The 22,893-nt window shown below is 44.1% G+C and overlaps 1 protein-coding gene across 1 annotated transcript in view; it reads right to left on the bottom strand.

Moving 5' to 3' along the window:
* Positions 1 to 22,893, bottom strand: part of LOC137618160 (RNA-binding protein 33-like) — a 329,225-nt gene that overhangs the window by 182,807 nt on the left and 123,525 nt on the right. The window contains exons 7-8 of the mRNA XM_068348206.1: positions 21,784 to 21,993; positions 9,622 to 10,086 (exon numbers count right to left, since the gene is read on the bottom strand). Coding sequence (XP_068204307.1) covers positions 9,622 to 10,086; positions 21,784 to 21,993 — 675 coding nt within the window. The remainder of the gene's footprint in view (positions 1 to 9,621; positions 10,087 to 21,783; positions 21,994 to 22,893) is intronic.

Below are 22,893 nucleotides of genomic sequence, written 5' to 3'. Positions count from 1 at the left end.
TTTACTACTCCCTTAACTGTCCCCAACACTTTGCAACCTTCATTCACTCTCTGATGTACATCTGCTTCCACTCCACCATTTGCTGCAACAACAGACCCCAAGTACTTAAACTGATCCACCTCCTCAAAAAACTCTCCATTCAACATAACATTCAACCTTGCACCACTTTCCCTTCTCGTACATCTCATAACCTTAGTCTTACCCACATTAACTCTCAACTTCCTTCTCTCAAACACCCTTCCAAATTCTGTCACTAGTCGGTCAAGCTTCTCTTCTGTGTCTGCAACCAGTACAGTATCATCCGCAAACAACAACTGATTTACCTCCCATTCATGGTCATTCTCGTCTACCAGTTTCAATCCTCGTCCAAGCACTCGAGAATTCACCTCTCTTACCACTCCATCAACATACAATTTAAACAACAACGGCGACATCACACATCCCTGTCTCAGCCCCACTCTCACCGGAAACCAATCACTCACTTCATTTCCTATTCTAACACATGCTTTACTACCTTTGTAGAAACTTTTCACTCCTTGCAACAACCTTCCACCAACTGCATATAACCTCATCACATTCCACATTGCTTCCCTATCAACTCTATTAAATGCTTTCTCCAGATCCATAAATGCAACATACACCACCTTACCTTTTGCTAAATATTTCTTGCATATCTGCCTAACTGTAAAAATCCGATTCATACAACCTCTACCTCTTCTAAAACCACCCTGTACTTCTAAGATTGCATTCTCTGTTTTATCCTTAATCCTATTAATTATTACTCTACCATACACTTTTCCAACTACACTCAACAAACTAATACCTCTTGAATTACAACACTCATGCACATCTCCTTTACCCTTATATAGTGGTACAATACATGCACAAACCCAATCTACTGGTACCATTGACAACACAAAACACATATTAAACAATCTCACCAACCATTCAAGTACTGTACAGTCACACCCCTTCCTTCAACATCTCAGCTCTCACACCATCCATACCAGACGCTTTTCCTACTCTCGTTTCATTTAGTGCTCTCTTCACTTCCTCTATTATAATCTCTCTCTCATTCTCATCTCCCATCACCGGCATCTCAACACCTGCAACAGCAATTATATCTGCTTCCTTATCATCCTCACCATTCAGTAAACTTTCAAAATATTCCGCCCACACGATAGTAGATATAGTAAACACTTCAGCCCTCGGCATTATCTGTTTGGAAGGGGATGAAGCGATTGTGTTCTGACAAATCAGCCAAACCAATATAGCCTGTGGTGTGGAGACTCCAGAGGATATCCGTAAAATGCCAGAATATGTGAGAGGAGAATTCTGGGATGACACTGGAGAAATATTTTTGAGACGGATGCCAGGAACCAGGGGCGTACGATGCAACCCAGACCTATATGTACAAGTGTGTGGAACATAGGGACTTTCCAATAGGGACGCTTTCAAGGGAGATACCTCCAGAAGCGAAAAGTCATCCTGCTGGAACTCTCCATTAAAGGGCTCACCACCAGTACACTAGTGGGAGGTGAGATAGATTTAAGGAGATCAATGTAATCTGGCAATAATAACACTGGGACTGGGTCACACAGGATGTGCAGGGGCCGTTGCCAGGGGATCAGTCTCTGGAAGTGATTCATGATCACTAGGCGCTATAAGCAATATTACATTAACAAATGTATAATTAATATGCGAAGTAATTAATTCTCAGCCGTCATCCTCATTTACCAGAATCACTGAGGGCTCCGGAAAGGAGGAACAGGGTGGGGAACATCGTGCATCGTAGAAATGAACTTTCGCCTCTAGATGTCTAAGGAAGACGATGAGGAAGGGGAATGATCTCCATTAGCTTTTTTCTTATGGCAAAAATTATATTTCTCTGGCTGGAAGAACAGCCACTTCCATGAAAATTCACAATGGATTCTATGGAACACCACTTACCACGCCAGTTCGGGCAAAGAATATGGCGATCAATCTTGACCTGACTCATGAAAGTACCACAAGGGCAACCATCATGGCCAGGGCACGTCAGCTCAACGCTAGAAAAGGCTCAACAAAGCACAAAAAGCACAGCAAAGGTAATCCAGCATGGAGTAAATCGTGATCGTAGAGCAGCAAGTGGAAGTCAGCCTCCTGACTCGACCAGGAGAAAAATAATATTTTCAATTTAAAATAAATTTTTGAATATACTTACCCGGTGAATACATATATAGCTTACGTCTCCGACGGTCGACAGGTTCCAAAAACTCGCGAGCGATCGCCATGATGGTTGCTGGGTGTGACCACCAGCGCCGACTATCGGCCAGATACCGCATATATTTCTCCAGGAATTCAGTTCTTCTCAGTCCGTAGGGTCTCTATCGGGGAGGAAGGGAGGGCCTTTAATTATATATATTCACCGGGTAAGTATATTCAAAAATTCATTTTAAATTGAAAATATCCTTTTTAAATATTAAACTTAGCCGGTGAATATATATATAGTTGCTTCACACCCATGGTGGAGGGTAGAGACCGGTATTAAAACATTAAAGGCCTATATGCTCAAGAGTTTTTGACAAATATTCAAAAAACAAACTTAAGTATAGGTACCTGATAAGGAAGCTGACTCTGATGATTACTCTGCCTCATTAGTCCGCTATCCTTACGAAGCCCGGCAATCCTCTCAGGATGCTGAAAGACTCCCAGGAGCTGTTATAATCAGGGTGAACACCCCTACAACAGGACCTCATCAATACCATTAATCTGGGCGCTCTCAAGAAATAATATTTTGACCACCCGCAGAAGACTTCTTAGTCTCCACATACAACCCAAAATAAGATTAAAAATTTCAAGAGAAGATAAAAGGATGTTGGGATTAAGGGAATGTAGTGGTAGAACCTTCACCCACTACTGCACTCGCTGCTATGAATGGTCCTAACGTGTAGCAGTCCTCATAAAGAGTCTGGACATCTTTCAAATAATATGAAGCAAACACCAACTTGCTCCTCCAAAAGGTCGCGTCCATAATGCTTCTAAGGGATCTATTTTGTTTGAACGCTACTGAAGTTGCTACTGCTCTAACTTCATGAGCCTTAACTTTAAGCAAATTTAGATCCTTCTCACTTAAATGAGAGTGCACCTCTCTAATCAACAGTCTAATAAAATAAGACAACGCATTCTTCGACATGGGCAAAGAGGGCTTTTTAACCGAGCACCATAAAGCCTCTGAATTACCTCGAAGCGGTTTGGTTCTAGTTAAATAAAATTTAAGAGCTCTAACTGGGCACAGAACTCTTTCAACTTCATTCCCAACAATTTCAGATAAACTGGGAAGTTCAAACGATTTAGGCCATGGACGAGACGGAAGTTCATTTTTGGCCAAAAAACCAAGCCGAAGCGAGCATACTGCTTTATTAGCGGAGAAGCCAATATTCTTGCTAAAAGCATGTATCTCACTAACTCTTTTCGCAGAAGCCAAGCTCACTAAAAAAAGTATTGAGGGTAATATCATTCAGGGAGGCTGAATTCAACAGTTCAAACCTGTCTGACATAAGGAACTGAAGGACCACGTCCAAGCTCCAAGCAGGAGTAGAAATATGACGCTCCTTGGAAGTCTCGAAAGACTTAAGAAGGTCTTGAAGATCTTTGTTATTAGACAGATCCAAATTTCTATGCCTAAAAACTGAAGCTAACATGCTTCTGTAGCCTTTAATGGTAGATGCAGAAAGGGAGCGACCATTTCTCAGATAAAGCAGAAAGTCTGCAATCTGCACTACAGAGGTACTGGAAGAGGAAATAGAGGAGGACTTGCACCAGTCTCTAAATACCTCCCATTTAGATTGATAAATCCTGATGGGAGATGATCTTCTAGCCCTCGCGTTCGCTCTAGCTGCCTCCTCCGAAAACCCTCGAGCTCTAGAGAGTCTTTCGATAGTCCGAAGGCAGTTAGACAAAGCGCGGGGAGGCTTTGATGAAATCTCTTTGCGTGAGGCTGACGCAGGAGATCCATCCGTAACGGTAAACTTCTTGGAATGTCTACTAGCCATAGAAGTACCTCTGTGAACCCTTCTCTCGCGGGCCAGAGGGGAGCAACCAATGTCAACCTGGTCCCTTCGTGAGAGGCGAACTTCTGAAGCACCTTGTTTAGGATCTTGAACGGTGGGAAGGCATAGATGTCTAGGTGAGACCAGTCCAGTAGGAAAGCGTCTATGTGGGCCGCCTCTGGATCTGGAACAGGAGAGCAATAAGTCGGGAGCCTCTTTGTCAGTGAAGTCGCAAAGAGATCTATGGTGGGCTGACCCCATGTCACCCATAGTCTCTCGCACACATCCTTGTGTAGCGTCCACTCCGTGGGAATCCCCTGTCCTCTTCGGCTGAGACAGTCCGCTAAGACATTCATCTCCCCTTGCACGAATCTCATCAAAAGAAAGATGTTTCGAGCTTTTGACCAAGTGAGAAGGTCCCTTGCGGTGACGAAAAGGGAGTGGGAGTGAGTGCCTCCTTGCTTCGAGATGTATGCCAAGGCCGTGGTATTGTCTGCATTCACCTCCACTACTTTGTTTCGAACCAGACTCTCGAAACTCCTTAAAGCTAGATGGACTGCTAAAAGTTCTTTGCAGTTTATGTGAAGACCCTTTTGGTCTGCGGACCAAAGACCCGAGCATTCCAGGTTGTCCAGTGTCGCTCCCCAACCCAAATCCGATGCGTCTGAAAACAACACATGGTTTGGGTTCTTGACTGCCAGAGAAAGACCTTCCCGAAGTCTGATGTTGCTGTCCCACCAAGCTAGACAGGGCTTGACTGGATCGGAGATTGGAATTGAGATCGTCTCTAAGCCCTTCTCCTTGTTCCAATGGTGGTTTAGGTGAAACTGGAGAGGGCGAAGGTTGAGTCTCCCCAGAGAGATAAACTGCTCCAGCGACGAAAGAGTTCCCAGGAGGCTCATCCAAACTCTCACAGAGCAACTGCTTTGAGCAGAGCTTGCTCCATCCTTGTGGTAGACGGAAAAGCCCGAAAAACTCGACTCCGTATCTCCATCCCCAAATAAAGAATAGTCTGGGATGGAGTCAGTTGCGACTTCTCCACGTTCACTAGGAGACCTAACTCTTTGGTCAGGTCCAAAGTCCATTTGAGGTCCTCCAGACAGCGATGAAGGGACGATGCCCTGAGTAACCAGTCGTCCAAATAAAGGGAGGCTCTGATCCCTGACAAATGTAGAAACTTCGCTACATTTCGCATGAGCCTTGTAAAAACAAGAGGAGCAGGGCTGAGGCCGAAGCACAGTGCTCGGAATTGATACACCACCTTCCTGTACACAAACCTCAGATAATGTTGAGAGTTCGGATGAATCGGAATGTGGAAGTACTGTACGCATCCTGCAGGTCGAGAGAGACCATCCAGTCGCCCTCTCTTACCACTGCTAAAACAGATTTGGTGGTTTCGATCGTGAATTTTGTTTTTACAACAAACACGTTGAGAGCACTTACATCTAGCATTGGCCTCCAACCTCCTGTGTTCTTCGGAACCAGGAAGAGACGGTTGTAAAAACCTGGGGATTGAAGGTCCGAGACTATCACCACCGCCCCCTTTTCCAACAACAGAGAAACTTGATGATGCAACGCCTGTCTCTTTGTCTCCTCTCAATACCTGGGAGAGAGGTCTATCCTTCAGCAACAAAAGAGACTCCCGGTCTGTACCCCTATTCTCCCAGGCCTGCCAGAAGTTCGTCAATCTGGCCCCTACCGCTGTCTGAAGCCGTGGGCAGTCAGACTCTGCCACGTGAGGATCTGGATCCTCTCTTCTTACCTCGTTTGTTATCGGAACGAGAATTTCCCCTACTGGGGCTCTATCACGAAAAGGCGGAATAAACCTTGCTGCTGGCGCGTCAAACTTAGGTTTGTTAGCATGAGAAGAAGAAGGCAAAACCTTGCGCGCAGTCTTGGCCACCAAATCGTGCGTGTCCTTTAAAGAAAGAGATGCCGCGATATCTTTAATAAGATGTTGAGGGAACAGAGTAGACGATAAGGGAGCAAAAAGAAGTTCTGACTTCTGACAGGGAGTAAACCCTACAGAAAGAAAAGAACACAGGGCTTCTCTTTTCTTAAGAACTCCTGCTGTCAACGTAGCCGCCAGTTCATTAGAGCCATCCCTTATGGCCTTGTCCATGCAAGACATTATTTGAATAGTAACATAATTGTCCGATGAAGAGACCTTCTTATTTAAGGCTCCCAGGGACCAATCCAAAAAATTAAAAACCTCGAAGGCACGGAAAATTCCTTTAAAGAGATGATCCAGCTCTGTGGAAGACCAGAAAATCTTCGAGCGTCTCATGGCTAGACGACGAGGAGAGTCTACAAGGCTTGAGAAGTCTCCCTGGGCAGAGGCAGGAACTCCCAAGCCGAGAACTTCTCCTGTGTCATACCAGACGCTCGCACGAGTGGCCAATTTAAAAGGGGGAAAGGCAAAGGAAGACTTTCCTAAACTACTTCTGGTTACTAACCAGTCTCCCAACAAACGCATGGCTCTCTTAGAAGAGCGAGAGAGAACCAACTTCGTAAACGACAGAGTCGATGAAGTCATGCTTAAAGTAAATTCAGACGGCGGCGAACGTGGAGCCGCAGTAACAAAATGATCGGGAAAAACATCCCTAAAGATATTCATAATCTTTATAAAGTCAAGGGATTGCTGGACAACCCTAGGCTCCTCCCCTTCTGATTGAATCCCCAAAGGAACATTAGCTGAAAGGGGATCATCAACTTCTTCATCAGAAGGAACATCATCTGACAAAAGTAAAGTCTTGCGACACGGAGAAAACTCAGAATGACGAGGCGGCAAAGCCTGACAGGCTACATCAACTTGCAAATGAGCCGCAGAAAAAGTCGAGGGGACGACGTCACGTCGAGACTGCAAAGACTGACGGTTTACGCCACGAAGGGACAGAGGAGACTGATGTTGAATGTCAAAACGAGACTGTGGCGACTGACGGTCGACGTCACGTCGGGACAACGGATTCGGCCGATGAACGTCACGTCGGGGCTGCGGCGACTGCAGCTCAACGTCACGTTGTGACTGCGGAAACTGAAGTTCAAAGTCTCGTGACTGACGTGAAACACGATCTGAATCACGTTTAACCGAAAAGCTGACATTAGGGATAACGTCAGAGCGATGAGACAAATCTCGCTTAGGAGGTTGAAGACCTGAATCACGCTTGCCGGTACCGTGACGAACCGCAAGCAAAGGTTCCTTACGCACAGGAACATGATCGTAAACTTCCATTAAGGAGGAAAGTTTTAACTGCATATCTTGTAAGACGCTTAACTTAGGGTCAACAGAACTCGAAACAGATCGTGACGTCGGTAACGTCTGTGCATGCACGTCATCGCACTGAACGGGACCCTCGAACTCAACGTCACGTTTGCGCTTAACAGGAGAGTAATCCTCCGATGACCGAATACGGTCGGGGCTGTCCCAATGACTACAGCCAGGACGTTGGACCTGTCCTGAAGGGACTGACTTGCGCTTCAACGGTCTCGAAACCTTATGCCAAGGTTTTTTAAGAGACGAATCATCGGAAGACGAGGAGAACTTCGTCTCTCCTGTCTTATGGTAAGGACGTGCTTGAAGAGCAACGTCTGATACCTTTGAGGGAACGTCTGTTCGTTGGTTAACACCTTTTCGTCCCTTAGGTCCTACGACATTCCTTCTCCCTGGGGTAGGGGAGCCTGAAAGAGGTCTCGGACTAGGCAAGCGACAAGCATGAGCAGACGAATCCTCCGGCAAAACACTAAACACATTTGTTGCACTTTTCACTTTATCACTTTGACCCTTTAAAATCTTAATGTCGGACATAAGTTGATTCCTGTCCGAGGCCAACGATTCGACCTTCTCACCCAACGCTTGAATGGCCATTAACATATCACGCATAGAAGGTTCATTAGTGCCAATAGGGGGTTCTGAAACTACCACTACAGGAGGAGGATTAGGTTGTTTCCGAGTATATTTATCATACTCCAACCACTCGAATTCAGACAAAACAATACATTCCTCACATCGATCCCCTAATTGACAAGATTTACCTCGGCAATTAACACAAATAGAATGAGGATCGATGGAAGCTTTAGGAAGACGTTTATTACAGTCTTTCGCACATTTACGATAGACAGGAGAAGGGTCAGCCATTGTGAAAATTTCAAAGAAAGTCCAAAAAGAAAGCCAAGTTCAGCAACAATAATCAAAAAAGTAATTCAAGAGTTTTATCGAAGATAACCAACACAGCAAAAGCAATAAAACCATGAACAAGTACTTCACCAATCAGTAGAAACTTGAGGTTAAGCACGAGCGGAACCAATGCTGTCATTACCACCGACAGGGAAGAACTGAATTCCTGGAGAAATATATGTGGTATCTGGCCGATAGTCGGCGCTGGTGGTCACACCCAGCAACCATCATGGCGATCGCTCGCGAGTTTTTGGAATCTGTCGACCGTCGGAGACGTAAGCTATATATATATATTCACCGGCTAAGTTTAATATTTAAAAAAAGCTTACTTTGCAGAACCACGTAATACTGTCCAGCTGCGAAGTTACCTAGTAACATATTATATATGTACCTTTTCTTTCTTTCTGGTCATAGTAAATCGACATAGGAGTAAACCATATCAAGGACTCAAAAGTTTGTATTTGCGTAGGATCAAATTCCATTACAATGAAATGGCTGACACTGCAGCAAGCATCTTGAACCTGTTTACTGACCCAAAGAAGTGACTAGCCTAGTTACTAAAAAAAATATTCACGAATAAAAAACTTTTCAAAGCAAAACTCAATTATTTTCTAATTTCATGTTGACATTTAATTGTCCCAAAATATGACTGATGCTTTATATTAAACAAAGAAGAGATCCCTCTCTCTCACATCACTGTAACAAACATACAAAACTTTGTGTGGTTTAGAATTTGGCAATCCATAAGGCATATATCTATTCAAATTGCAGCTGGGCTCACTTCACAACAAACAAAAAACACTTTATTCCAAATGTTGATAGAATAAGAATAACACATGATAATGATCTACACAATATAAATGGTACACTAAACCCACCCCCCCCCAAAAAAAAAAAAAAAAACTCCAACAATCTTTGGCTTCATGTTGTTTTAAACACAAGGTGCAAAGAAAAAAAAATCTTAATGGCCTGTCCTATTTAAAATTTGTTCACTTTAAACTTGAGCATATCAAGAAATTACAAAAGTGGTAATTAATCACACTTGTTTATATGATTTCAATAAATTTGGTAATATTTTACAGCTATGGGTAATTAAACATACCTTATACCCCAATGATTATACAGCATTATTCACAAGATATATTTTACATATGATCAGAAAAAAGGGATCACAAATTCACATATCATAATGAATGACAAATATGATCAGTAAGAGAAAAATAGGGTTCCAGTTCAGTAAATTGCAGCTGCACTTGACTAAGCCCTTAATTACATTACCAACATAGTGCAAGGACTAAATAATGGCACATATCTGCCCATGAATTAGAGCATTTGTGAAATTAATGGTTTGGATTTGTATGGAAAATACTAAAGTAAAAGCTTCTTAAAATATACAATGCCTCTCATCAAACTCACCTTAGGAACTGCAGTAGTGGCTTTTGCCTCATCATTCTGACTAGATTGTTCTGATGACCCTTGAATCTTCTGTTCTTCAACCTTACAAGGGACAGGCTCTATAGTTTGACCTTGATTCTGTGGAGCCTGGTTATTGACTTCAAGTTTCTCTGTCTGCACTTTAGAAACTTTATCCTGAGGCTTTGATGGTTTAACTTGCTGCTGTTGTGAAACTGGACCTTGGCTTGGCTTTTGGACTTGCTGTTGCTGGGGTCTGGGACCTTGATTTTGGTTTTGCGGCTTAGGTCCTTGATTTTGTTGTTGGGGCTTAGGGCTTTGGTTTTCTTGGATGGTATTAATATCAACAGTTTTTATAGTTGTGAGATTTGGATTGACAGTTGGTGGTGGCTGGGCAGGCTTAGTATTTGGTGCTGGCATGGATAACCGGGAGGTGATTGGGGCTTTCTTTGCCATTCCCCCCCGAGCCTGTAAAGTAAATTTCACAATAATTTCCTTAAATACATACATACACACACATAAACTTTCATCATTCAATATTTGTCTGACATAAGTTATCTTCCGTCTTAATTTCCATGTAATAAATTGTAATTTCATGTCTTACAGTACAGACTTTATTACTAAATTAGCATACGTGGGTGACTTCGGTCAGTGCTTGCATATACAGTGATACAGTATTTAGGAGTATTCCAACTTACATCAAAACTCGTTACAAAATTTCATAAGAATGGATCTCTGTTGTATCACAAGGACCTACTGTATTGTATATACAAGTATACATTTTATGTATAGATAACAGAATCTTAAGAATAAAATTTACTACTTCAATACTTATCCGGAGTTCACTGTGTTTCCTTATTGAAGCCTCCACTTTTTTACCTCCAACATTAAAGAACACTACCACTAGTGTGGAATTGGGTCCTTTGACTGACCAGATATTACTACATTGGATACCTATCTGGTTACAGCTCATTTATCTTTTGCCTACATAAACACCAAATAGTCTGGTCTATTATTTATACATTCGTCTCTTTCTCCATACACTTGACAACACTAAGCTAACGTAAAAACTACTCTTCAATCAAGGTGTTAACTAGTGTACTGTAATTATTCTGTGACTACTTTGCACTTGTTAAGGGTAAAAGAGACTTTCTAGTAATGGTTGGTAGTTCTTCTAGGACACTCCAAAAATGTAATCAATGGTCCCTAGTTTTGGGTACAGCCTTACCCTTGGTAATACAGTCTTACACTGTCTTGGATTAGAGTTCTCTACCTTGAGGGTACACTCAGACACACTATTCTATCTGTTTCCTTATTTCCTTTTCTCATTGGGCTAATTTCCCTGTTGGAGCCCTTAGGCTTATATCATCCTGCTTTTCCAACTAGGGTTAAAGCTTAACTAGTAATAATAATTATGATAATAATAGTTTTTTATTTTCCTGTTATCACTGAGTTATATTTGTTGGAGCCCTTGCGCTTCGAGAATCCAACTTTTCCAACTATGGTTATAGCTTAGTTTGTTGTTGTAGTAGTAGTAGTATGTTAAGAGCCCCTGAGCTTATAACATCCAGCTTTTCCAACTAGGCTTGCAATTCACCTAGCAATAATAATAATAATATTGGATTCTTCTCTCTGGTTATGGTTCACTTTCCCTATGCCTACACATACACCAAATAGTCTGCCCTATTCTTTACAGATTTTCCTCTGTCCTCATACACCTGACAACACTGAGATTACTAAACAATTCTTCTTCCCCCAAGGGGTTAACTACTGCACCGTAATTGTTCAGAGGCCACCCTCCACTTGGCAAGGGTAGATGAGAGACTTTGGCTATGGTAAGCAGCTCTTCTAGGAGAAGGACACTCCAAGATCAAACCATTATTCTCTAGTCTTGGATAACGCCATAGCCTCTGTACCACGGTCTACCGCTGTCTTGGGCTAGAGCTCTCTTGCTTGAGGGTACACTTGGGAACACTATTCAATGTAATTTCTCTTCTTATTTTGATAGTTTTTAAAGTTTATATAGGAAATATTTACTTTTTAAAGTTGTTTGTGTTCTTAATTTTATTTTTCCTTTTTTCCTTTCCTCACTAGGCTATTTTCTCTGTTGGGGACCCTGAGCTTATAGCATCCTACTTTTCCAACTAGGGTTGTAGCTTACCAAGTAATAATAATAATAATAATAATATTATTATTATTAACAACCATTTGTATGCCCCACTAGTGTATTATTAGAAGCAGTATTTGAACTTGATGAACCTCTTGACAAACAATCAGAAGGAGGGGAGAAGCAACGGATAAATATTGAAATAATTAATTCTATGAGTTCATGAAAAATATATCTATTTCTATAGGCAGTATTTTTTCTTTAAAAAAATGAAAACTTGTGCAGAACCATCATTAGATGTCAAAGAATCTAGTTTGCAATATTACAGTACAGTACCCAAAAAGGAACAGAATTGAGAGTTTATGTCATATTAATTGGAGTTTTTCTTCTTCTAACCTTTCTCTTTTTTACAATTGCCAGATAGAGATTTTGAATTTCCGCAAATATCATTTAGATATATCCAAGTACAGTATTTACTGCAATGATCAGATATCTATAGAAATAAATTATCTAGATAATTCATGTATACTGGAGGTTGCATTAGGACTTCTCGCACAATTGCTTATGACAACCTTTCAAAATAAAACTCTTATTTGATCAAAGATCTCATGTACCCTATTTTGTTTGGGTCCTTGGGACCCCTTCCACTTAGTTATTCAGTTTAATGAACTTAAATACAATATATAGTATTCCAAATTTCCCGTGAGTGATGAAAACTGCTCAGGCAAGCCTTGTACGAGTCTAGAAACGAGAAACTATAGGTCTTCTCGTTTAACTACATCATAATTTATGGGCTCAAGCCATGTCGTCTTGATGGAAACTACCTATAGACAGCTTTCTGAGGAATAATTGGCTACAGTGATACTCCCATTAAAATTTAGCGAGGGTTAACTACCCATCCTGGTAGTTAGCAGGGGGGGTAGCTTCCTATCCCTTCCACTCAAACACCTGTGACTGAGCTCACTTTGCTTGGAGGTAGGACTTCAAGGGGGACAAGGTTGGTGGGCAAGTATGTATAAATAGCTAAGGTTCGTATCATTAGGAAAAATACAAATTACCTCCAAATTTGTCATTTGTTTCGTAACTGAAATACATACCAACGCTATTTATAGGGGCGAGTCACCCATTAGGAGGGTGGATGTCCCTGCCAATCTGGCTTTTTGGGCTTACCTGGTGTACTCACTATTGTGCAGAGATTAGTGCGACAATAAGGAGACCCTAACACCCTGCTAAATCTGCTAAGCATGGTCTGTGGCCTATGCAAGGTGTGTGTGATGAGACACTAGCAATGTGACTGTCAAGGTAAAAGTTATTCTGAGACTTGCAGGGAATAACCGAGGAGACCGAGACATTTCTAATACCACCTCGCTAGGGTATGGGGACGCAACAATATTGGGACAATACTAAGATACACAAGGGAGCAATGGTTTACCTGCAGAGGTTTGAGGTCAGCTTGTGCAGAGGAACCAGGGTGCTGATTTCCCCAAGAGAGGGGAGGATGAAGAAAAGGAACGAGCCAGACTTTCCCTTTCATTCACTCAGACTAAAACCCGGGTAACCAATGCCATCAACCTGCTGCTACTTGTCCAACAATGAACTTGAGGTACTAAACTCGCTGTTGTGCATCCAACACAGGACCAATAGAAAAAGTATCGAGGTTCCTGTGTGTAACTCCTTGCAGGTAGTGGACAGTGAAGGTTTTTTCCACGTGCCCACTTGCAATACCTGTGTCACAGAGTAGTTCTTCTTGAAGGCCAGAGACGTAGCTACGCCCGACATCGTGGGCTCTGGGACGACCTGCTGGAGGAGGATTGGGGTTCAGAGCAAGGTCAATGACCCTGCGAATCCATGCGGAGATTGTGTTTACTGTGATACTCCTCTTGTTTCTGCCCGTGCTGACAATCAGTGAGCACTCTGGGCCAAGCTTCTGCTGATCTCTTGAGGAAGCACCTCAAGCATCTTACTGGGCATATTAACAGATGATTGGGTCGACAGCTACAGAGCAGAGACTAGTTATGCGGAAAGAGTCAAATCTAGGATCCGCAACCCTGAATTCTGAGTCTTGGTAACAAGCTCAGAGATGAAGCTGAAGTTTACCTCTATCCATCCTCTTGAATGGGCGACGTCAAACAAAAGACCATGAAGTTCACTAATTCGTTTGGCTGAGGCTAAAACAAGCATGAACACGGTCTTCCAGGTTAGAAGGCTAACTGTTGCCTATCGTAATGGTTTGTACTGGGATCCTTCTAGGGACCAAAGAACTCAAACCACCTGCCATGGGGGAGGTCTCACTTCTGACTGGGGATACATAAGTTCACAACTTCGTATGAGGAGGGAAGTTCAGTTTAAAGGCAAGACTCAAGGTTAAGCGATAGCCTTTACCAGCTGAAACCAAAGAGGCATTTTCGCCTTTAATACATCATGAGAAATTCCACTATTGCTGGAATAGTGGTATTGAATGGATTGAGACCCCTTCCGCAGCACCAACCACAGAAGAGGTTCCACTTCGCCTGGTAGAATGAAGCTGATAACTTTCACAGCTATCTAGATATTTCCTTTGCAACTTATTGCAAATAACCTCTCTGAGAGAGATGCTAGATACTCTCCAGGTGTGAAGGCATAGCGAAGCTACTGCCTTGTGGAAATGTTGACATATGGTTGTCTGAGAGATTGCGGCATGGAGGAAGTTCTCTTAGGGGCTCTGTCAGGAGCAGCAGGTGCGGACCATTTCGCGTGATACCATAGCAGAGCTATGAGGGTCACTAAAAGATTGACCGATGTTCTGGTCTTGTTGAGTACTCTTCTCATCAGACAAAATGGAGGGAATGCGAATACGTCAATTGATGTCCCACCTTTATTGGAATGCATTTTGCCAAAGCCTTGGGATCTAGGACTGGGGAGCAGTCCTACGGGAGCCTAAAGTTCAGGGCCATTGTAAACAGGTGATCTACGGACCATTCGTAACACACCATCTGCGATGCTCTGCTCAGATTGTTAGCAAGCACATTTCTCTTGCCTGGAATGGAGCAAGCTGATAGTAACACCAAGTGGACTTCTGCCCATCTCAGCATCTCTACTGTTAGATGGGCTAGGAGCTGCAAAAAAGGACCTCCTTGCTCCTTGATGTAAGCCACTACCGTGGTGGTGTCACTCATCACCACCACTGTGCGAACTGCCTGGAACTGGTGGAACTTTTGAAGGGCCAGAAAAAACAGCCTTCATCTCTAGTAGATTTATGTGAAGGTACTATTCGGACTCTGACCAAAGGTTTGAGTCCGTATGGTACAGCACGTGGGACCCCCACCCCTCTTTTGATGCGTCCGAGAACAGCATCAAATCAGGAGAGATGAGGAACATCTATTCCTCTGATCCCATGGGAATCAGAGTGTCCAGGGAATCAAAGGCCTGATTCCAATTGGACTTCAGACGCCACAAGAGAGATCGGATCATGAGGCGACCAATGGAAACTAGATGGGCCAAGGATGATAGATGTCCGAGGAGACATAGCCCCTTCTGGGCTGGGAGCTCTTTTCGTCTGATGGGAAGGCTCTGTGTTGTTTGGTGTCTTATACCATGCCCAGGTATACCAGTCTTTGAGTGGGAAGCAGGGAAGACTTCCCAAGATTACCATGATCCCCAGATCTTGGCAAAGTCTCAGAAGTTTGCCTTGGTGCTAAAGAAAGGTTGCCACAAAGTCTGCTAGGATTAGCCAGTCGTCCAGGTAACAAAGGAGACAGATGTCAAACCTGTGAGCCCAAGATCCAAGATGACACCAGGGAAAACACTCTTGTGAAGACCTGAGCTGTTGTGGAAAGGGTGAAACACAGCAACTTGAACTGGTATGTCTTGTTGACGATGTTGAATCTCAGATACTTCCTTCAAGACAGATGGATTGGGATCTGGAAGTACACGTCCAGTGTGCATATGAAGTCCTGTGGACTTATCGCCACAATGATCGTATCTGCCGTCTCCATAATGAACGAAGCCTGTTTGGCAAACTTGTTTGGAGCTGAGAGATCAGAGACTGGTTTCCAGCCTCTAGATGCTTTTTCACGAGAAAGAGTCAACTGAAGAAGCCTGGGGAACTGTCGAGGACCTCCTGGAGAAAGCCCTTCCCCAACATGGTTTGGGCTTAGGGCCCAGAGGGCCTGCCCCTTTGCTGATCACATCGCAATGGAGTTCACAACCACTGGATTCTTGGTCAGTGAATGGAGAGATGAAAAAACGGGATGCCATAATTTCTGAACGAATCAAGAGATCATACAAAGTTCGGCACCGAGCTGCATCCACCTGGTCCAGCAACTTTCTAGACATCCCCCTACTGCTGGACAAGCAGGGAGATGACCTCTCCTAGCGATTATGGTTTTTACCGCCACCTCTCTGATGTTTTCCTCCACAATTGGACTTGTTGCCTTTCCCGTCCTTGACAGGAAAGGGCATCTAAGACACCTTCGTTTTCGAAACCGTTACCGTTTTAATAGTTGATGGTTTAGTAAGGCTGGTCTTTGGAGGGGGGGGGGCTAGAGGTCTGTAGAGTTGAGCTGTTAGGGCCCTAAGAAAGAGGGAATCCGTGTTGGACTTCCTCCACCTCTCTGCAGCCTGCTCGACATCCCTTGGCTCGAAGAGGAAGAACCCCTACATGGACTTTTGGAGCCTAGCGACCTGCTGGTGAAATCTCTCGGCCACCACATTCCTTCTGCCAAAAGCATGGTGTGATGGAGAATGTTGAGACAAAATCGGAGACGGAAGCAAAGGTCGGTAACCAGAGGAGACAGGATGGACAGTTTCTTCCAAAGAAGAAGACTGAGGAGGCGGAGAGGTGCCGATGACCGACAATGTATGAGCGTGAGATCAGCAGACTGATCAACAGCAGGCCAATGAAGAGGACACTCTATGTGAGACCCTTTACTGGAAAGGGAAACACTCATCGGAGAGACGTGCCTCAGACTTTGCTCTCTCCCCAAAGGATGTTCGTCAGGGGAAGGAGAACAGACCTCGGCAGTGGATGATGGAAAAGTCGCAGTCGCAGGAGCAGCTGGCAGGGCAGTAGACGAGCTTTCCGAAACAACGTCGACAACCTACAAAGGGTTGACGTCTGAAGCCGACGCTAATGAGTCAACAAGCAATACCACGAAAAACACGGGGTCGATCACTACCGCCAAGCGAGAGGCAGGGAGGTAAATTGACAACTCTCGAGGAGGCAATTCATGAATTGCTGAACATTTCTGACTGGTGTTAGCCCACAGTGTTACTATCTGGTGAGCCACAAAATCAATGGTGGGGGCCATACAGAAGGAAGGTCTCCAAAGCCTTCCTGATATGACAATGAACGATCGTTAACCACCCAACCTTCCTACCAGCCACAAACACCGCCTTTGGTGGCAGCCATTGGTGACTGTCTTTGCACGAGGATGTGACAGGCCCTGACGCGTTGGAGAGCATCAGAAAACCTCCTGCTCAAGACGCGATGGTGATTGCCAATATAAAGACCAATCACTTGATGATCGATATGGAGGAGTGTCCCCGAGTTGAAGAGCAATACCACGATAACGTGGGATCAATCATTGCCGCTGCACGAGAGGCAGGTCGGCATGTCAACGATCCTCGAGTAGGCGACTCACTCGTAGCCGAGAGTGAAGGCTGACTGATGAGAGATGATTCACGTTGAAGTGAATCACGAACAAGTGGGCAAACATGTAGCGAAAGAAAGTGACGCGATGGTTAGGGAACGCTCTGAGCAACAGCCAAAGGATGGTTCGTTAAGTGATGGATGAGTGATTCCTGAGACGGTGAAGGCCTATGGGACACGAGTGGTCGCTGAGGTGAACGCTGTTGGTAAGACGATCGCTGACGAGCAGGCGATTCCCAGGGTGGTGAAAGAGCAGGCAATTCCTGGGGTAGTGAAAGAATGAATGAATGATTTAAAGTGAAAGACCAGGCAATTCCTGGGGTAGTGAAAGAATGAATGAATGATTTAAAGTGAAAGAGCAGGCGATTCTCGCGTTCTCGGCAATTCTAGTGTAGCAGAATGAAGCATCGGCGATTCACATGTAACCGAACGATTAGGTGGTACATGAAATGGTCATGTGATTCACGAGCTGAAGGAAGTGTCAGCGCTTTATGGTCTTCAGGAGGATGGCGAAACTGCCGAGCAGGTGACCATTGTAAAGATTGAGCGATTCACGCCCTGGAGGGTGATTGCGTTCCGGAGGAGACGCGTTAGACTGAAACGCTCTGAGCAACAGCCAAACGCTGGTTTGTTGAGCGACGAAAGTTTAAGCGTCGACGAGCTACAAATCACTAGACGAAGTGGTGGGCCGACGATTCACGCACCGTTGGGTGTTTTATGCTCTGACGGTGATCAACGCATTTTGGTTACGAGATACGTGAGAACGCTGTCGGGTAGGAGATTGAAGTTCCTGACGTTAACAACCATGCGATTCCAAACAGCTGGAGCAGCAAATGATTATCGCGATTCCCGAGAGGGAGATGGAAGAGCTGTTGAACTGCAAGTGATTCTTGCATAACAGCCAAAATACGAGAGGCTGAACGAGCAGGCGTTTATCGAACTGCAAGCGATTCTCGCGTAACCGGCGATTTACGAGAGGTTGAACTAGTGGTCAGCTGTACGCGATGGCTAAGCGATCTGCAACCTGACAGGACAGTGGGCAATTCTCGTGTTGAAGGTCAATGGTGAACCTGACAAGCAGACATCGAGCAGACGCCTGACGAGACAGAGAACGCTGGCGATGAACTGCAGCTGGGATTTCAAGGGGAGAAATGTGACCCTCGAGAGGTAACACATACTCGGGAGGAGATCGAGAACAATCCCTTGCAGGCGACAAATGAACCAAAGTTCATTGAGGAAAGGTCGATGACAGAAGCGAAGGTCGGGAACCAAGACGCAGGGTGGGCAGGTTCCTCCGAAGAGGAAGACTGCGTAGGAGAGGATGTGAAGAGGTGTCTCTTTGCCGACGAAGCAGGACCACCCTGAAGGGGAAGAGGACAACGAACACGGCAAGGACTTCTGCTACCAACCCAATGTTGCACAGCAACCAATGGATCAGCAAGCTATCCTTCAGCAGGTTTCCGACGAGGAGTCTCTAAGAGAGGCCCTTCACTAGAAAGGGGAGCCCTCACAAAAGAGACAAGCGATAATGAAGGGAAGTTTTCCCCTAAAAGAAAAAAAACAGAGCTCAACATCTGGGGAGGAAAAATCTCCCTTGGAAGGGAAAGAAATCCAACCCCTAGAGGCGGACCTCCAGGCACCGCTCTTTGCTTCACATCAACAAGCCTTGTTCAAGTAGAAGGTCTGTATTGAGTGTTGCCTGAGAAAACGTAGCCAGAGCTAGTTCCTTGAGGTTAGCATGATGACCAGGAGTTGCCGCAGGCCCAGGAGAACAGGAAAGTGATGGCACAGTGACAGCAGATTCCCCCGGTAAGAAAGGCACTGCTTTTCTACACCCGCTATCATAGCCGAACGAAGAAGAACGGCATCCCTAAGAAAAATTAAAACAAAATTTTGTAACAAAAAAAACTCCCTCGGGAGGAGCAACTAGACCTCGGACTGGAAAGGTGTCCAACAAGAGAACACACACAAATTAAAGACTGAGCACTCCCTTTCCCGGCCGACATCGACGAGAGAAGGAGAGCGGCAGCGTAAAACACTGTAACAAAACAAGAAGTACAATTAATTCAGCTGAGAAAAATAACTACTCGAGAGAACCCCAACCTTCCAGCAGGAAGGAGGGGGACCTCACAGAGACTAAGCTGAAAATTAAATTACAACAGTTATAATTTTACTTAATTAATGAAAACCACTCGGAAGCGCAACCTAACCTGTGAACTGGAAAGGTGTTACCCCTACAGAGTATACTGCCGGCTGCACTCCCTTCCCCCATCAGATTCTTCTAATAACACGTAGAGGGGAAGGCAACGATAACTGCCGAACGGAGGAGTATACCAACGATGACGATTCCCTAGCGGCTGCGGCCGCTTGTACGGAAGACCATTCGCCAACGGGAAGACCGATATCCAAGGAAGAAATGCCGGAAGGGAAGGTTCTCCGTCCTTGAGAACCGTACTACTCTTTCAAACAAAGCACAACACTGAAAAAGAAACCTACAACATACCGTATATATAAAAATAGTAAGTATGTTTTCATATATAGTACTGTACAGTATATAAGTTGAAAATCAAAGATTAATGGCAGTCCAGAAAAGGCGAGGAGGAAGAGCGGTGACAACCACTCTCCATCCGAGCCAAAAGCAAGTGAGCTCAATCACAGGTGTGTGAGTGGGAGGGGTAGCAAGCTAACCCCCTAACCCCTGCTAACTAGTGGGATGGGTAGTTAACCCTCGCTAAATTCTAATGGCTTGTCCTTTCAGCTTCGCCGAAAGTAATCCATCCATATACCAAAGGCACTTCCCCCAATTTTGGGGGGTAGCCGACATCAACAAAGAAACAAAACAAAAAGGGGACCTCTACTCTCTACGTTCCTCCAGCCTAACCAGGGACTCAGCCGAGTTCAGCTGGTACTGCTAGGGTGCCACAGCCCAACCTCCCACATTATCCACCACAGATGAAGCTTCATAATGCTGAATCCCCTACTGCTGCTACCTCCGCGGTCATCTAAGGCACCGGAGGAAGCAGCAGGGCCTACCGGAACTGCGTCACAATCGCTCGCCATTCATTCCTATTTCTAGCACGCTCTCTTGCCTCTCTCACATCTATCCTCCTATCACCCAGAGCTTTCCTCACACCATCCATCCACCCAAACCTTGGCCTTCCTCTTGTACTTCTCCCATCAACTCTTGCATTCATCACCTTCTTTAGCAGACAGTCATTTTCCATTCTCTCAACATGGCCAAACCACCTCAACACATTCATATCCACTCTAGCCGCTAACTCATTTCTTACACCCGTTCTCACCCTCACCACTTCGTTCCTAACCCTATCTACTAGAGATACACCAGCCATACTCCTTAGACACTTCATCTCAAACACATTCAATTTCTGTCTCTCCATCACTTTCATTCCCCACAACTCCGATCCATACATCACAGTTGGTACAATCACTTTCTCATATAGAACTCTCTTTACATTCATGCCCAACCCTCTATTTTTTACTACTCCCTTAACTGCCCCCAACACTTTGCATCCTTCATTCACTCTCTGACGTACATCTGCTTCCACTCCACCATTTGCTGCAACAACAGACCCCAAGTACTTAAACTGATCCACCTCCTCAAGTAACTCTCCATTCAACATGACATTCAACCTTGCACCACCTTTCCTTCTCGTACATCTCATAACCTTACTCTTACCCACATTAACTCTCAACTTCCTTCTCTCACACACCCTTCCAAATTCTGTCACTAGTCAGTCAAGCTTCTCTTCTGTGTCTGCTACCAGTACAGTATCATCCGCAAACAACAACTGATTTACCTCCCATTCATGATCATTCTCGCCTACCAGTTTTAATCCTCGTCCAAGCACTCGAGCATTCACCTCTCTCACCACTCCATCAACATACAAGTTAAACAACCACGGCGACATCAAACATCCCTGTCTCAGCCCCACTCTCACCGGAAACCAATCGCTCACTTCATTTCCTATTCTAACACATGCTTTACTACCTTTGTAGAAACTTTTCACTGCTTGCAACAACCTTCCACCAACTCCATATAACCTCATCACATTCCACATTGCTTCCCTATCAACTCTTATCATACGCTTTCTCCAGATCCATAAACGCAACATACACCTCCTTACCTTTTGCTAAATATTTCTCGCATATCTGCCTAACTGTAAAAATCTGATTCATACAACCCCTACCTCTTCTAAAACCACCCTGTACTTCCAAGATTGCATTCTCTAAGTAAGTAAGTAATAACTCTATGAATAGTTAAGGTTTGTTTTCCAGTTACGGAACAAACGAAAAATACACAATGCAAAGTAAATTCCAGTAGTTTAACTTACATATCAAAGATATGGAAATCAACAAAACCACAAAAACCATACTTCTATATAATACTGTATAACAAACACATCCTTACTGGTGGCAAGGGTTGGTGCTGATGCTGGTGCTGGTTATTTACTGGTGCCTGATTCATCTTCATTTGCTTGTTTGGAGACCCCTGCATAACATCATTCATGCCACGTTTCTTGATCATATTCCGCATGTCATCAGGTGGTGGAATTTGTGGTCTTGGTAACAAATGAGAGAGAATTGATGGTCCACTGTAAGGTCCAACACCTGCACTCCACTGCAAAAGAAATTAAATTGATGTATATTTTCTTTATAATTTCGGCCACTCTTGATAGAACAATTGGTATAAAAATGTATCCACAAGATGCAGAGCTAAGAAAATTCAGAGAAAATATTGATGAAGGAAAAAAGTATCAACAATAAACACTTTCTCCGCATGGTAAAGTGAAGAATGCAGTAAGACCAAGTAAAATAATAAAAGAAAATTACAATAGACAAAAGACAAAAAAGATAGAGAAACATATATAACATACTATCAATCATCATTTATAACAAATTGCAGGATTTGGTGAATTACATGGACAAATAGAAAACCAAATAGTCAATATAAAGGCTATGACGGTACTTCCAAATATCACAAATTTTAAGTAATTTGTATTTTTCCTAACAGTACTTACCTCGAACTACTTTCTTAGGAGTATCTGGGATCTCCTTCCATCCGACCAGAATTTTGTATAGTTTACCCTACTCCCGTTTACTATGAGGGGGCATCTCTGGCGGAGTGATACCCGCCCAGAGACGACCCGGGGTCAGAGAGCATGTTTGCTCAGGTCTCGCTCTCCAGTAAGTTTTGTCAGATAGGTTTCTATTAAGTCCTGTAAGGCACTCGGGGTAGGATGGGCGGGCCATAACCCGAGAGTAGTTCGAGGTAAGTACTGTTAGGAAAAATACAAATTACTTAAAATTTGTGATTTGTTCCAACACGAAGTACTTACCTCGAACTACTTTCTTAGGAGATTTATACCTTAGGAGGTGGGAGTGTACCAGAGGACCCAGAGACCGTGATGAGGAGAGAAAGGGGGGAGAACCTAGATAGGAGGCTAGGTTCTGGTGACCCTTCAAGAGAAAACATGAGAAAATAGGGAAAACTACCCAAAAAACTATCTTAGTTTCTAAG

The sequence above is a fragment of the Palaemon carinicauda genome, chromosome 24, assembly GCF_036898095.1.
Source record: "Palaemon carinicauda isolate YSFRI2023 chromosome 24, ASM3689809v2, whole genome shotgun sequence".
NCBI lineage: Eukaryota > Metazoa > Arthropoda > Malacostraca > Decapoda > Palaemonidae > Palaemon > Palaemon carinicauda.
This window is presented reverse-complemented; position numbering and strand designations above follow the sequence as displayed.